This window comes from Canis aureus, chromosome 10 (assembly GCF_053574225.1).
Source record: "Canis aureus isolate CA01 chromosome 10, VMU_Caureus_v.1.0, whole genome shotgun sequence".
Classification (NCBI taxonomy): Eukaryota; Metazoa; Chordata; class Mammalia; order Carnivora; family Canidae; genus Canis; species Canis aureus.
The window spans coordinates 62,512,266-62,530,205 of NC_135620.1; the positions used below are offsets into that span (position 1 = coordinate 62,512,266).

Below are 17,940 nucleotides of genomic sequence, written 5' to 3' on the forward strand. Positions count from 1 at the left end.
TCTGCCAATCATTTTCTCACTGCATATTCAGAATACCCATAATAAGGAGATATAGGTTACTCAAAATATTCTTAAGCATTAGTAATATGTTACAATTATTTATATCCCCAATTCACTAGAATACAATGTTTCTACATTAAAGTGCCAGAAACAGAAGTCCTACTCTTTTGTGAGATTGCTAGTCTCATAAATTCCACCTCAATAAATTCAATAATATAACTAAAATAACTCTCTACTTCTCAGTTTTCATTAATAACAAGTAGCTATCATTGTTACAGTAAAAAAAAAAATAACAAAAACAAAGAAACACAACAATTAACCAGTATAACAGTAAAATTGAAAGGTAGGGCTCTTTACAGTCACTTCACTAGTAAAAGAACCTTTAAAGGACCAGCCAATGGAGCACCAAACCAACTTAGAGTCTTTGCTGCTTTGAGGATTTTTCTAATCCCAAAAGTAATTTAAACTTTGCAGTGTGGATTGGTTAGAATTTAAGAACTTTCTAGCACTTTTGGGATGAAATCCCTTAGAAGCAATTAAAACAAAGTTGCTAATACAATTAAGTGTAACTCACAAAAAAACAAATAATTCTGACTTTATACCTTCTGGGAAGAGCAAATTTAGAAGTGCTACCCCAGGTAAAATGGTCAGGACACAGTCATCAGAATTGACTATATCTGATAGAGACATGTGGGGGTATTCTGTGATGCTTAGGTCAAAATGATACTTTGTTCTTAATAGATTATCTACCAATCACCTTTATTTTGACTTCTAAATCCTGGATTCTCAGAGTAGATAAACATTATTCTGGTCTCATTGCCCTCTCTAAATGGCCAGGATAATAGGTATGGTCATTTTAATTTTGCTCACTCATGCCCTCTATTTAAATACATACACAATACCCCAAACTTAACCTATTTGTTCTTCAGTCATGCCAACACTGGTATGACACAACATGAAACAGACCATATCAATAATTTCCATGATGTGAGCAAATCACATTTTACTTATGAACATGAAAATAAGTTCCAACTTGAAGGAGATAAATATTATGACATTTTCTATGACTATCTTTTGAAATCAATTACCAACATTTGAAGAATTCAATCATTTTACATGAATGTTATGAAATACTCGTTTAGCACAGAAACAAGCAAAAATCATCGTGAGTAGTCTTAAAAAGAAGGGAGTAAAATTTGACAACTGCATTCTTTCTTGACAGTGAACATTTTTTAAAAGTCACTGAGCAAAAGATGCAACATAATCTTGAGCAATGGGAAAGCGATTTATACCGTGAAGGATGGTATTATCTATTTCAACAAAATAAATTTAAAGAGCAATTCCAAGAGTTCTTAACGTTATGCTAGCATTTTTTCAGTATATTGACTCATAATCCAAATGTTAAGCATGTTTTCTCATTAACGTTCAGTGGACAAAGGAAGTAAATAGTTTTGATGTGAGCACAGTTAAGACTATGTAACAATACAAATGGAAGATAGGCCGTAACTGCAAGTTTTATAAGCAAATTACACAAAAGAATGTTAAATGGAGCCAAATACTTATAATTTAAAAGGTATGTAGAAGAGATGCTTATAACTTATTTCACATAACAGCAAACAATTTTAGTACAAATATTTCCTATGAAATATTTTTATCTCAGTGTACATATGCAAAGGCAATCAGCAATAATTCAAATTTAAGAGGGTGTTATCTATTTTCATTTGTTAACCTGGTAACCCCAACTTCCTGTGACCGGGATTCACATGAAACCCAGTCTAAGCCTGGGCTGCCTCACCAGCACCATGCCCAGGCATTGAGGAAATACAGGACCCAGGTGTCTGGGCAGTACTACTCACAGTAATACTGTGAGACAGCACTATTTTTAGAACTTTCAAATGAGGAACAGAAAGAGAATATTTGGTGTATTTCTCTAAACCACTCTAGTAGGTATAGGATTATACACCTGTTGTCTCAAATGTACCCAGCCACCACATAAATATCACTTACAGCTACAACCCTCATCCATCCCCAGGACAAATATGGTAAGAAGCAATCAACATGAACTCATAGGAGTTCATGATCAAGGACTTCTCTTCAACATTTCTAAGCCCTAGCCTCAACTTCTCCTTTTTTTCTATTTTACTTAAGTGTTTACTAATTGAGGCCTCCTCATTTCAAGAATAATATCTATTCTTCCCTAAACCCCATAAATTACTTTGGTCCCCTCTGAGGTACTACAGCCCATTAGAAGAATGGCAAGCAATACCTAGGGTCTTAATATCTGAGGTCGACTCCCATAATACCAACTGCCTGTCTATATTCCAACAGACTTTGCCCTAGATTCCCCCTTTACCATGCTCTCCCTAATGCTGGGCCACACGTCAATGCATGCTTTTTCCTGAGGAGCTGACACATGCTACTCCATTTCTATAACTTCCAGGTCCTCTGTATCTCTTAGGTAGATGTCATTCAGATACCATCTTCTTGTCCTTTTACCAGGAAGCTAGTATACCTGTTCATTTTAGTCTGTGTACAGACAAACTAACAACATAATTAAGTACAAGACACTGAATCTGGCTCAAGCCTCTTCTCTTCCCTAAAGCAAATTACTCCATGCAAATTACTCCATGCAATTTTATCTGAATTGTGAACAAAATTTTGATTTCATGATAACTCTAAAAAATTTAGTTTCATCACCTTAAAGTTAGATTAAGAGCAATGTTTTCATGCATTTTTATTGAATAGACCCAAAACCTCACCTAGATCCTCTGGTCCTCAGTCTAAAATTTATCAAAGTGGTTATTATTAGTCATAATGCCGCCACATCAGGATCAGTGTATTCAACTCATTTGATCACAGTCTCTCTCACACTCTCATCATTCTCTCTCCTGTTTGTAAGCTCTCTGTTCCTCTCACAGGTGGATTTTGTGCCTGGCAGCAGAAAATCTAGGAAGAGAGAAGAGTGGTAGGTTGGAAGGTTAGTAAAAGGTAGAAAGAAAATATCACATTATATAAGGAACAGAACAGGGACATCAAATTGGGATCAGTTAGCTAGAATTTAAGTGGGAAATACAATATCCCCAAAGCCAAGCAGTAAAGAATAAGAGGTGTGATTAAAAATAAACACATCAAAAAAATAAAATAAACACATCAGTAAATGTGACTGAGATAGCAAGAGATGGAGGAATGGGAACAATAACAGGTCAATCTAACTCAACTGAGTTGAAAGACAGGTCTCAGTAGGAGGATTGTTTTTTAGTAACTTCTTAATCTAATTAATCATTCAATAAACAATCTAAGAGTAATATATGTTCAGCTTCTGGAAAGCATAAAGTGGCATAATCTTCTGACTTTTTCCCCTACTCAAACATGGAACTGCTATAGAAATAAGATTTAAAATGTATCAATCTGAAGAATAGAATGAATGCAACTGGAAGAAATCCAAGGAAATAATGTAGCCACTGACAAGAAATGCATTGTGGGAATAGTTTTGAATCAGGTTATTCTTTCTCTATTGCATTGCCATGAGGAAATTATGCTCCACCCTCCTCTAACCCTCACAAGCTAAGGTAGATACAATAACATCAGAGTGGTCCAGCACTAAGAAGGGTGAAGAGACAAGTCATTAAAAGTGCACACAGAGCAGCCTACCTGGAGAGTTCCCTCTTTCTGCTTTATCTCACTAAAAAAAGCTGGGATATTTTTTACAGTGAAGATATGGACTCAGAAAACGATAGCATCCAGATAGAGGTAAGGAAAAGAGTCAGGGTTTCCAGGGGAGGAAACATACTTGTACATACCCAATACAGTATAATGGGCTCTCTGCCTTGAGGAACCCCAAACTTTGAACTCACCTGAAATAGTACAAGTTGTGGCCTTGACCTTTTCCTTTTTTTAAATAAGGTACACTCTATTGACCAAAATACTGGAGGGGAAAATGAACTCCATAGAGAAGAATAATGTGATAAATGGTGAACACAACCATTATAAAAGAAAGACAATAAAATGGGCAACTTAAAATCAATATGAGAAAGAATTGAACAGAGGGAGCAAAAATTTTGAATGAGCAAAATAAATATCCTTGATGTGATAAGGAAGAATGTTTGTGGCATAAAGCAGAAATAAATAGTTACAAAAAAAAAAAAAAGAATCACGTGGTAATAGGGTATGAAACATTTAACAGATCAAATGAGGAACTCAGTAAATGGAATATGTAGCACAATGAATACTGTGACTGTATAATGGGTCCTAAAATAAGCTTCAAGTACTTTCAAACTTTAATCATTCAAAGAATGTTCTTTGACCATATAGAATTAAATCAGAAAAAAAAAACTTAAAGAAAATATAACTTTAAAAAAATCCCCAAATGTTAGGAATTTACATAATACACTCCTAGTAACATAGTATGGGAAAGAAATCACAATAAAGAATAAAACTGTTTTGAACTGACTCATAATGAAGATCCCAATAAAAATTTATGGAATTCAGCTAAAGCCAGTGATTAGAAGAAAATATATAGCCCAAAATACATATATTAGGAGATGATCTTTTTTTTTTTTTTTATGATAGTCACAGAGAGAGAAAGAGACACAGGCAGAGGGAGAAGCAGGCTCCATGCACCGAGAGCCCAATGTGGGATTCTATCCCGGGTCTCCAGGATCGCGCCCTGGGCCAAAGGCAGGCGCCAAACCGCTGCGCCACCCAGGGATCCCAGGAGATGATCTTATACTCTAGCTCAAAGTTAGAAAAAAAGAACAAAATCAAATCAACATGTTTCCCCTTCATTCTCCTGTTGTGCCCACCCACCAAATTTTTTTATTTCCATTATAGTATTTTTCAGTTCTAATATTTCCACTTGGTCCTTTCTTCCATATCTTTTGCAAGGATTTGTTTCTCTGCTTAGGCCATCTATATTTTCATTTGTTTCAAGTATGTGTATAATTGCTCACTGAAGCATTTTTTTTCACTGAAGCATTTTATAATGGATGCACTAAATGTCAAATAATTCCAATATCTGCTCATTTTTTGTTGTAGCTGGAGATTGTCCTTTATCATTCAAATTGAGATCTTTTGTGTGAGGAGTGATATTCATTTGTATCCTGGATATTTTAGGTACTATGAGAGGCTGGATCTTATTAAGATCTATTTCAGCAGGCTTCCTCTAAAACCATGCCCTTTAGAGAAGAGAGTCACTATCTTATTCTTGCCAGATTCAGCAAAACTCTAGTCTCCTCACAAGGACTTCATGGCACAGCGGGGATGAAAGGATTCATAACTAGAGGGCCACGATGAAAGACTTGACTTCCCACTAGTCCTCCTCTGAAACCCTGCCCTTGCCCAGAGTGGAAGGGCAGATGGTAGAAAGTCAAAATCTAGGCTCCTCACTTGATACATGCTGAAGTAGGAGAGTAGAGTTGCAGTATTTTTCTCTCCTATTTGTCTTTCTATCCAACTATTTCACTTAGCATAATACCGTCTACATCCATATCACATTTTCTTTATTTTATGTCTATCTATCAATAGACACTTGGGTTGCTTCCATATCTTGACTATTGTAAATAATGCTTCAGTAAACATAGAGGTGCATATCTTTTCAAATTAGTGTTTTCATTTCCTTTGGGTAAATACCCAGGAGTGGAATTGCTGAATTCTATGATATTTCTAATTTGTTGAGGAACCTCCATACTGTTTTCCACAATTTGTATTCCCACCAACAATGCTTGAGGGTTCCTTTTTCTATATATCCAAATCTACATTTGTTGTTCTTGTCTTTGATTTTAGCCATTCTGACAGGTGTGAGGTGGTATATCATTGTGGCTTTGGTTTGTATATCCCTGATGATTAGTGATATTGAGCACATTTTTATGTGTCTGTTGGCCATCTGTATATCCTGTTTGGAAAAATATCTGTTCAGGTACTCTGCCCAGTTTTTAATCAAGTTATTTGTGGGACTTTTGGTGTTTAGTTGTATGTTTTGTAGGTATTTTGGATATTAACCCTTTATTGGATATATCATTTGTGAATATCTTCTCTCACTCAGTAGGTTGCCTTTTTGGGGGGGTTCATCCACTGTGCAAAAGCTCTTTAAGTTGACGCAATTCCAATACTTTTATTTTTGCTTTTGCTTCCTTTGTGTTAGCTATTATCTTTTTAAAAAATATTCATTCCATCTCTTGCTTCATAGTTTATCTCTTACAAATGATCTTGGGTCTCCTTGTTAAAGTCACACCCCTCTTACTAATAAATGTAATCTAGAGGTGGTAGGGTAATGTAATGTGAATGAAGTTAAAATAACAAGATCTGGAACTGTCATAGCAGAGCCAGTTGAAAGGATAAATGGAGTTATAGAAGGCAGTTTGGAAGGAATGGAAATAGTGTATTGGCCATTCAGATGAGGCTAGGCACCTATAGCTTTGATTATCACATCCTGTGTTTTCCCACCTCACCAATGAGAAATGTACTACACTGCACTGACTTCCATTCTATCAAAGGGGAATCTTAAGAAGAAGGTCTATGAGAGTAATGCAGCTTTACTCATTCAAAATAGGGGATGAATCATTACATTTGTATCTTCGGGGTAAATACCCAGTAGTGCAATTGCTGGTCTTAGGGTAGCTCTATTTTCAACTTTTTGAAGAACTTCCATACTGTTTTCAGAGTAGCTGCACCAGCTTGCATTTTCCCACCAACAGTATAAGAGGGTTCCCCTTTCTTTGCATCTTCGTCAACATCTGTGGTTTCCTGACTTGTTAATTTTAGCCATTCTGACTGTTGTGAGGTGGTATCTCATTGTGTTTTTGATTTGTATTTCCCTGATGCTAAGTGATGTTGAGCATTTTTTCAGTAGTGATCCAAAGGGGCACCTGCACCCTAATATTTATAGCAGCAATGTCTACAATAGCCAAACTATGGAAAGAGCCCAGATATCCATCCACAGATGAATGGATAAAGAAGATATATATATATACACACACACACACACACACACACACACACATACACACAATGTAATACTACTCAGCCATCAAAAAAATGAAATCTTACTATTTGCAACGATGTGGATGGAACTAGAGGATATTATGCTAAGTTAAATGAGTCAGTCAGAGAAAGACAATTATCACATGATCTCACTTATACGTGGAATTTAAGAAACAAAACACAGAATCATAGGAGAAAAGAGGGGAAAATAAAACAAGATGAAATCAGATAGGGAGACAAACCACAAGGGACTCTTAATCATAGGAAACAAACGAGGGATGGGGTAACTGGGTGATGGACACAGGGAGGGCATGGGATGTAATGAGCACTGGGTGTTATATAAGATTGATGAATTACTGACCACTACCTCTGAAACCAATAATACATTATATGTTAATTAATTGAATTTAAATAAAAAATAAAAATAAACTTGACCTAAAAAGAAAGAGAAAGAGGTCACTAAAGTAGGAAGAAAAATATGCCACACTCCACAAATCAAGATTACTTAACATATCTTGTCCATAAATTTTCAAAATATGATTTTACAGTCATCTGATAAATCTGGTGTCCTTTAAACATTTTAAAAGAAATAGTGTTACCTGTTATTTTAAGAGTAAATGGAAGTAAAAAGGAAACAAAGTTAAAAAGGAAACTATAGAATGGCAAGAACCAAAATGGCAACATCTACAGTTATAAGATGAGGGACAAGTGATTTTAAATTATTCTTGCTATTTTACTAAATTGTATATGCATGCATCCACATTTAGTACAGATAAAACTAGGGTCAATGGGTTTGGGAGATAGTGTTATGGTTGATCATAGACGGACAAGATTCAAATGAGGAAGAAAATAAATTAAACATGATGTATTGGGTTAGGAGGTAATGTGAGTGTGTGTTTTCAAAATGTTTTCTCTCAGACTTAGGCTTATCTAAGCAGTAAACATAATATATACAAATGTGAAATGTTCACAAAGTGCTTAAAAGAAAAATCTGAGTTCTTGTCTACATGAAATATAGAATTTTTTCCTTTACCGTTGCCAACATGTCTTTGTGCAACTCAGAATAAAACCTTTTATGACTCCATACAAAAAAAAAAGAAAAGAAAATGAAGAGAATTTCCAAATCCAGTCTTTTTCCATTGTCATTACACTCAAAAGTCAAAGATAAGTGGAGAATTACTGTTTCACTCTCTATTTACTATTCATTCCCAACTTTCCATGTAGAAATATTTTGACAACAGCTACAATTGCCTTTAAAAAATGACACAGGATAACTCAAAATATACAATTATTTCAGAAAATATATTAAAAAGTCAGCACTACGCTTTCAAATTTATATGTAGTACATGCATATGAATATATTAAAATATTTATATATAGTTACTACAACTGAAATTATGGATGAATTTAATTTCTTTGGGGTTTTCCAAGTTTCTCAGCTTTTCTGTAATAAGTATGTATTATTTATTTAATCAGGAAATTTTGAATTTATTAAAAAAATAAATTCTTGTTTAATAAGCTAAACTATTATTAGGTCTTTGAAACAATATCCCTAAAGCTCAAAATGCTACTACTACCTTCCACACAATTTAGACACTCTTTAAATCACTTCTGGGATTACAAGATTCCTTAGAGGAAAAGAAAGAAGGATTTAATTTGGCTGCCAAAGCCATGGATAGGTCCTCTGGACATTTTTAGGGCCCAGAGATTAAAGAACACATATTTATTTACTACTGATACAAATTCAAGACAGAACATTTTAGCAGGGATGACAGCCTTACCTTTGGTCTGTTCCCCTTGCCAGTACCCACAGTAATCTGAAATGTTGGAATTCTTAACAGTGGGCCTCAGAGTTCAAAAAGAAGAGGGCAAGGGGGTCAACTCGCTTGAAGAAGGGCAACCACAATGAATTTATCATCTGGACACAAAGATGTTGGTGAAATTCTAGAAAAAGGAATGATATATAGAGATAAGTGTGCCTCTGTCTAAAACTACATCCTTTTTTTAGAAACTGGAGTCTCAACAGGCCATGCTACCTACTGTGTGGAGAAAAGGTAAAAATCCTACCCTAAAAACTGAACAGAAAGTGTTGTAGAGTTATAAAGATTTGTTTCAGAAAGAGGAGAAATGGAAGTGATAAATCATAAATAATTTACGTTTTATATTTTTTAAAACTATTCACTTTGAACTGATTTTAAATTTTAAGAAAAGTTGCATAATTGGTTCAAAGAGTCCCCTTATATATTTCACCTAACCTCTAATGTTAACATCTTAAGGAACCATAGTACAATTATTAAGAATAAGAAATTAACATTGGTACATTATATTAACTATTGACTTTACTCAAATTTCACCAATTTTCCACTAGTTTCTTTTCCTACTCCAGGATCTTCTTCAGGATCCCACACTGTATATAATTGTTATTTCTCCTTTGTCTCCTCCATTCCAGTTTACAACTACTCCTCAATCTTTTTTCTTTCATTAATTTGAAAAGTTCTAAATAAAAAAATGAAAAAAGAAATATAGACAAAATAATAAATTATTATTAATAATAAAATAATAGAATTATTAAATCAAGGAAGTATCTTGAATATATATGAACATAATTTTAAATTATTCATTTCCCCTAGGATGAAAAAGGGGGGAAAATGTCAGCCTGAGAGACTGTATTAAATTAACATGCATTCCAAACTCATTCTGTGCCAAAGACTATTATATATCAACATATAAGCTTCAAAATAATTCTATAAAATAGATGCTATAATGTTAATATTACAGATGACCCATCATGCTCAAGCAAGTTAAGTGTCTTGCCTGAGATCTGTATACTTATGAAGCCACAGAGCCGAGACTGAACTGGACTCTAAGTTCTCTGACTCCAAGCCAATTGTTCTTTCTATTAAGACATGGTATTTTTTCTCAAATAAATCTTATCAGCAGTCCAGACAAAGGGATAATAGGATTAGGACACAGTAGACTTCCATAGCACAACCATAGAGATAGTCAGAACATGTAGGATGAGCTAAGGTGAATCAATTCCAGGAGTGAGACTATTGCTCAGATAGAAGTTCCCATAGGTAAGAGCTAAACACTTTTGCTGTGTTTCTAGGAACAAAAAAAAAAAAAAAAAAAAAAAAAAAAAAAAAAAAATTGCACTTGGTTTCCACAGTGGAAAAAAAAAAAAAGAGGATAATTCTCAATACCATGTAGAAAGAGAAGAAAAGACCGTGCTTTTTCCCTTTACCTTTGTTCATTCCACCTTATCCATTATTAATTTCTTTTGGGACACACAGGGCTTATTTATTCAGACAAGCACTGGGGATCTCCTATGAAGGATGTTTCATATTGTGAAGAACAAAGTTGCTTTATAAACAATAGGGGACACTATGTCTGGAACTAGAATTCAATACTCAGTGCTCGACATTTTCTCCTGAGGATGCCTTCCAGGATAACTGTCATGTAGCCTGATATAAGAGGCTCATGGGGCAAAATAGGAAATTCTGGCTGAATTTATATGCTTTATAGACAAACTTCTGTTGATAAATACAGGTAGAAGATAATAGATGCACATGACCCATAAATCTCAGAATTTTCTTTCCTTGCATAGGTGGTGCCCAATGGTGACAAATAATCTAGGGACAGGCCTTTTGGGGAAAGAAATAAAGCTTGGGGAGCCAAGAAATGGAAACTTTACCTTTTTATGAACAAAGAGGAAGAAGAAAAGGTAACAGAAGCTCCTGCTCTTTCCTTGTAGCCTTACGTTTCAGGCAGGTATCTCCTCTTTCTTTTTACCACGTGGTACTGTTGCTGCATCCTGTCCATATTGCTAACCTTGGTTACATTCCAGATAGTGGACTCTAGTAGTATCCCTTTGCAAAAATTGGGTTGTACCAATATGTCTTCCGAGAGTGGATATATTTGCGAGATGGACTGATTGAAATCAGAATATTAAATAGCATTAATTAGTGTATGTAATAAAGCACCAGAAAATCTCAGGTCAATTTCCAATCCATTGACTGTTCTTTTCCCTGTTAGGGTTTTAGAGAAAGCCAGAGCCAACAAATACCTGGACCTTTTGGCTTCTTCCATGATCTCCTAATCATTAGAAAGAATATAAAGACATCAATCTTTGCCCCAGGGCAGTTCCCTATTAAGAAGAATTTAATTCTTTTTTTTAATTTTTACAGTCAAAAATATAGTTTTATTACAGAAAATATGAAAAATATGTAAAAGTTCAGGAAATTCTAAACACCTCAAACCAAATCTGATAAAGAAAACCACAGTTAATATTTTGATGTGGTTTCTTTCAGCTACATGTATACAAAATTTATGTATGTATCATTTATATTGTCTGAGACTTATTTTATCTGAAATATTATATCACGAGCATTTTCCTTGTCCTTAATTATTTGCCAAGATCACAATTTTCTTTAAAAAAAAAAAGATTTTATTTATTTATTTATTTATTTATTTATTTATTTATTTATTTATTTAAGAGAGAGAGAGCACAAGAACAAGCTGGGGAGAAGTAGTTGGGGAGTGAGAGGAAGGGGGAGAATCTATCAAGCAAACTCCTCCTGAGCTTGGAGCCTGACACAAGGGCTCAATTCAGGACACTGAGATCATGATCTGAGCTGAAATCGAGTCAGATGCTCAACTGACTGAACCACTCCAGCGCCCAGCAAGATCGCAATTTTCAATGATATAACAAATGAAAGCATGTTTTCTCACATATTATAACAAGTCCCATCACCACAAACCAGATTTTCAGAATCCTTAAAAAAATCATGACTATCTATTGGTTGGATATTCCAGAAAAATAATTATTAAATGATGATGATGATGATGATGATGATGATAAAAGTAATCTCCATGTGACTTATAGGGAAATACTTGCAGTTTCATCACTTAAAATCAAGTTGGCTCATGTCTAAATTACTAAGTTTTTATTAAGAAAGAAAATTGAATTCTATCAAATGATTTTTTATATCTATCTGGATGATCATATACGGTTTTTTGTTTACCCATTTGTTTGCCATGTTATGCTGATAAATTTCTAAATATTAACTTGGAATGCCTTGAATTTATGAAATCATTATACAGTTGGATTTGGTTTTATATTTACTTATGATTTTTACATATATATTCAAATGAGATTAAACCATAGTTTTATTAATACCTAAGCGTATAAAAGTTATTTTAGCTTGATAAAATGATTTATAAGCTGTTCCATAATTTTTTGGATATTATACCCTTTATGTAGCACAGAAATTATTTGTTTCTTGAAAGTATAACTTCTGGGGCAACTGGGTGACTCAGTCAGTTAAGCAGTTATCTGCCTTTGGCTCAGGTCATGCCCAGCGTCCTGGGATCAAATCCCATGTGGGGCTCCCTCCTTAGGGGGAGTGTGCTTCTAACCTCTCCCACTCCCCCTGCTTGTGCACTCTCTCTCTCTCTCTCTAATAAATAAATGAAATCTTAAAAAAAGAAAAGAAGGAAAGAAAGTATAACCTCTTCCCTTAGTAATCTGTGTCCAATGTCTATTTTCAGGATCAGTGTCTTTTTCCCAATTGGATTTCTGATACTACTACAGTATCTACTGTGCTAAAAGTTGAATAAAGAAATGGAAGTTTCTATGAGACAGGTCAACACAGTTTTGTGGAAGCACTCAAAATGAGTATCCTACCCAAACTAGTTCAGGAAGTTTTCCTAGAAAAAGGGAATAATGGGGCCTTTAAAAGGGGCCTTTCCAGTTTAAGATAAGAGCTTGTACAAAAGCATGAAGAGAAAAAGAGAATGATGTTCGGGGCACACTGTGAGAAGTTCAGTATGGCTATGGCAGAGCATGAGGAAGAAGGGAAGGTAGTAGCTCCAGAATTTCTATATTAGCAACATTCGGGGGTGACAATCTAGTTGCACAAAGGTTAAGTACTCTTTTTTTTTTTTATTGGAGTTCGATTTGCCAACATATACCATAATACCCAGTGCTCATCCTATCAAGTGCCCCCCTCAGTGCCCATCACCCAGTCACCCCCACCCCCTGCCCACCTCCCCTTCCACCACCCCTTGTTCATTTCCCAGAGTTAGGAGTCTCTCTTTTTCTGTCTCCCTCTCTGATATTTCCCACTCATTTTCTCTCCTTTCCCCTCTATTCCCTTTCACTATTTTTTATATTCCCCAAATGAATGAGACCATGTAATGGTTGTCCTTCTATTGACTCATTTCACTCAGCATAATACCCTCCAGTTCCATCCATGTCGAAGCAAATGGTGGGTATTTGTCATTTCTAATGGCTGAGGAATATTCCATTGTATACATAGACCACATCTTCTTTATCCATTCATCTGTGTGGAGGTTCCTCAAAGAGTGAAAAATAGATCTGCCCTACGACCCAGCAATTGCACTGCTGGGGATTTACCCCAAAGATACAGATGCAGTGAAACGCCGGGACACCTGCACCCGGATGTTTATAGCAGCAATGTCCACAATAGCCAAACTGTGGAAGGAGCCTCGGTGTCCATCGAAAGATGAAAGGTTAGGTCTTCTTAAAATACTATATCAGGCAAGTAAAAAATAACTGGAGCACAGCTGAGTTTTCATATGGTATTAACATTGTATATCATAGGAACATATACAATGGAAAGATCAATGTTGGCTAGAAAAATCAAGTAAGGCAAGACTGTTAATTTCAACACACCTAAGGACCACAGAGTATTTCCAGAGGTAAAAAAAAATAAGAGCTGTGATAGGTAATATAGTGTTTTGATAAGAAAGCTTATCAAAGCTAGATTCTTGATCTAGACTGCCAGGTATTAAATCCTGGTTCTAGCTTCAAGATGTTGGGGAAGCTATTTAACTTCCATTTATCTGTTTGCTCCTTCATAAAATAGGAATAATAATAGCATCTCATACTGCTATTATATAAATTACTTATCTCATAGGGTTGCAATGAATATTAAATGACTTAATAGGGTAAAGTACTTATAACAGAGCCTGGCACATAGCTAGTTCTCAATTAACATTAGCTAGCTATTATTGTCCAGCCATAGGAATACTTAGCAACATTCATAAAATCTTTGTAACAGGCACTGTCATAAGCATATTTTATATATTCATTTATCAGAAGGTTTCTTGCTATAAAATAAAAATAATACAGAAGACACAGAGGTACATTCCAAATAGTATGTATAAAGATTAAGAGAAAAAATTACTTATCATTAAATACTAGTATTATAGCATATTAACTTGCCTAAAAACATATAAAATTTGCATCAAGGAGTTTGGTGACAAAAAAAGAAGAAAAAAATTTCTTTTTTTTTTTTTTTTAAGAAAAGAATTTCTATACTGATAGAGGAGAAATCCAGGTTCTGAAAAAATTGTACTTAATGTGGGACCAGGCCACTTAACCCCTGGAAGCTCCTTGCAACCAATCTCAAATAGTTTCAGATTAACTTCTAGACTGGCCTTTGAAAAATAGACACATGTCCATCTGAGAAGAGAAAATATTCAAAATCTGTCCGTTAAAACCTCAAACTTTAGTACTGTCACCTTAAACACACTACATAAATTTTTCTTTCTGAGTCAGTCAGGAGACTTAATTATAATCAATGATATCATTATAAAAGTATTATAATTACAGACACACTGTTTTAACTATGTATTAGACACTCAGATATTTCATGTAATTTAATATTCACAACAAATTGTTATTTCTTTCCCACATCACCGTGTACGGATTGAGGCTCAGAGAGTCACATACACAATCAAATGACATGGTGCTAACTGTACGTGATGTCTTATTTAAGAAATTGAACCAACTTCCTTTTTAAAAGATTTCAGAATATTCATCAATAATGAGATTTATATGTGCATTTAGAACTAAGTTGTCCCTATCATTTTATTAGAGGCCTGACACTTCACAACACAATTCTTGGGGTTATCAGTAGCTTAGCCTCTGCTACTGCACGGCCCTAAAAAGTACTGAACCTCTCAGTGCTTCACTTTCATCATCAATAAGTTAAAATTGTATTCGTGCCTTTCCTGATTCCCAGAGCTGAGTGAAAAATCAAAATATTGCAGGTAAAAGTAACGTTTTAAACTAAATTATAAATTTAAATTTCCTGAAGTCATACTTAATCTGAACTCCACAGGTGACATGGACACTTGAAGATGGGGAATTACTCAGCTGTGACTGAATTCTTTTTGGTGGGACTTTCCCAATACCCAGAGCTCCAGCTTTTTCTGTTCATGCTCTGCCTCATCATGTATGTGATAATTCTGCTGGGAAATAGCCTCCTCATCATCATCAGCATACTGGATTCTCGCCTCCACACCCCCATGTACTTCTTCCTTGGGAATCTCTCGTTCTTGGACATCTGTTACACATCCTCTTTTATTCCTACGATGCTCATCATATTTAGGTCTGAGAAAAAATCCATCTCCTTCATTGGCTGTGCTCTGCAGATGGTTGTCTCCCTTGGGTTGGGCTGCACTGAATGTGTCCTCTTGGCTGTGATGGCCTATGATCGGTATGTGGCCATCTGCAACCCACTGAGGTATCCCATCGTCATGAACAGGGTGCTTTATGTGCACATGGCTGCGTGGTCCTGGATCATAGGCTGTCTAAACTCCCTAGTTCAAACAGTGCTAATAATGTTGTTGCCTTTCTGTGGGAATAATGTCATTGACCATCTTACCTGTGAGTTACTGGCCCTTCTTAAACTCATATGTTCAGATATTTCCATGAATGTGCTTATTATGACAGTGGCAAGTATTCTTTTCTTAGTGGTTCCCCTACTGTTAATTTTTATTTCATATGTTTTCATTCTCTCTACCATTCTGAGACTTAACTCTACTGAGGGGAGAAAGAAAGCCTTTTCAACGTGTTCAGCCCACCTCGCTGTAGTAGTTTTATTCTATGGTTCAGCCTTATTTATGTACATGAAGCCCAAGTCAAAAGACACAAAGACAATTGATGAGATCATCGGGCTGTCTTATGGAGTGGTAACCCCAATGTTGAACCCCATCATCTACAGCCTAAGGAATAAGGAAGTGAAAGAGGCTATGAAGAAAGTCTTGAGTAGACACTTTCATTCACGGAAAATATGAAAGTGCTCAGGACATGTGAACACATTTGGGGAGAAGACATATTTTGGTAGTCAGAGATGAAGTCACAGAACTCAGTAAAAGGAGAGCATTGTGTTTGTAAAGTGAAATTCTCATTTTTACTGCAGAGGATTTCTGTGTAAACCATGTAAACCTCATGTAATATCTTTGTAGCAGTCCTAGTTATATGGAACCATGCCTCTTCGTTCCATAGAAGTCAAGATGGATGCTGTTCATGATGAATATCTCTCTGTCTCTATCTATGTATTGCCTCTTCTTTCTCTCCTCTTTTCTCCCTCTTCCTTCTTTTACTTTTCTTTCTTTGCTCTCTTCTTTATCTTCTTTCTCAGTCTCCTCAAGGTACATATATATATATATTGTTTTGGTCTATACAATATCCTCTCATCTTGTGAAAAAACACATCTTTTTCTTTTAAGGAATCAACAACCTTCCACTCTCTGTCCATATTTGACTGAGGCTGGCCACACTCTCTGATCAGACGATAAGCATGAAACACACACTGGTCCATTGAAAAATGAACATTGCCTAGCTACAGTGGTTCATTCGGGATAGCATATGACCTAAGCCACACAAATCATACTTAATTGCCAAAATGTTGCCTGTGTGTCAAAGAAGAGTCACACTTTTTTTTCCAACAGTCTCTAATAGGTAGAACATATGCTCAGATCTTCTGGCCATCTCTGTTAATATATGGAGAAAGTAGATTTAAGGGAAAGATTTAGGGTGTGCTTCATGTCAGTAACTCCTGGTTAAATGGCTCTAAAAACATTCATGCTTGTACTTTTCAGTTATGTGAGCTGATAAAGTTCCTTTAAAGCAGACTGAATTAATTTCCACTGCTTATAACTATATAAACCCTTATTAATGCATTTTTTTTAGTTTCAGAGGTAGAGTTCAGTGATTCATCAGTTGTATATAATACCCAGTGCTCATTACATCAAGTGCCTTCCTTAATGCCCATCACCCAGTTACCCCACCCTGCCACCCACCACCCCTCCAACAACACTCAGTTTGTTTTCTACAGTTAAGAGTCTCTTATGGTTTGCCTCCCTCTCTGTTTTCCTCTTTTATTTTGCCTTCCCTTTTCCTATGTTCGTCTGTTTTGCTTCTTAAATTCTACATATGAGTAATGTCATATGGTATCTGTCTGACTTATTTCACTCAACATAATACCATCTAGTTCCATCCACATCATTGCAAATGGCAATATTTTATTCTTTTTGATGGCTGAGTAATATCCCATTACATACACACACACACATACACACACATACACACTACATCTTTATCCATTCATCTGTGGATGGACATCTGGGCTTTCCATAGTTTGGCTATTGTGGACACTGCTTCTATAAACATTGGGGTGCATGTGCCCCTTTGAATCACTATGCTTATATCCTTTGGACAAATACCTAGTAGTATAATTGCTGGGTTGTAGGGTTGGTCTATTTTTAACTTTTTGAGGCACCTCCACAATAGCTGCATCAGTTTGCATTCCTACCAGTAGGGTAAGAGGGTTCCCCTTTCTCAGCATCCTTGCCAACATCTGATGTTTACTGACTTGTTAATTTTAGCCATTCTGACCAGTGTGAGGTGATATTTCATTGTGGTTTTGATTTGTATTTCCCTGATGCCAAGTGATGTTGGGAATTTTTCATGTGTCTGTTGGCCATTTGTGACAGTATGGTACTGGCATAAAAACAGATACATAGATCAACAGAACAGAATACAGAACCCAGAAGTGTACCCTCAACTCTACAGTCAACTAAGCTTCAACAAAGAGGAAAGAATATCCAATGGAAAAAAGACAGTCTCTTCAACTCCTAGACCCCTGGA

The 17,940-nt window shown here is 35.6% G+C and overlaps 1 protein-coding gene across 1 annotated transcript; it reads left to right on the plus strand.

The window, feature by feature from the left end:
• The first annotated feature begins 15,144 nt into the window (after positions 1-15,144).
• Positions 15,145-16,086, plus strand: LOC144321777 (olfactory receptor 13D1-like). The gene has a single exon (XM_077911026.1). It carries the CDS (start codon positions 15,148-15,150, stop codon positions 16,084-16,086), a length of 939 nt encoding a protein of 312 aa, XP_077767152.1. The 5' UTR covers positions 15,145-15,147.
• Positions 16,087-17,940: the final 1,854 nt, after the last annotated feature.

Excerpts from the sequence above, each read along its gene's own strand:
- LOC144321777 (XM_077911026.1), top strand. The coding sequence starts at position 15,148 with ATGGGGAATTACTCAGCTGTGACTGAATTCTTTTTGGTGGGACTTTCC.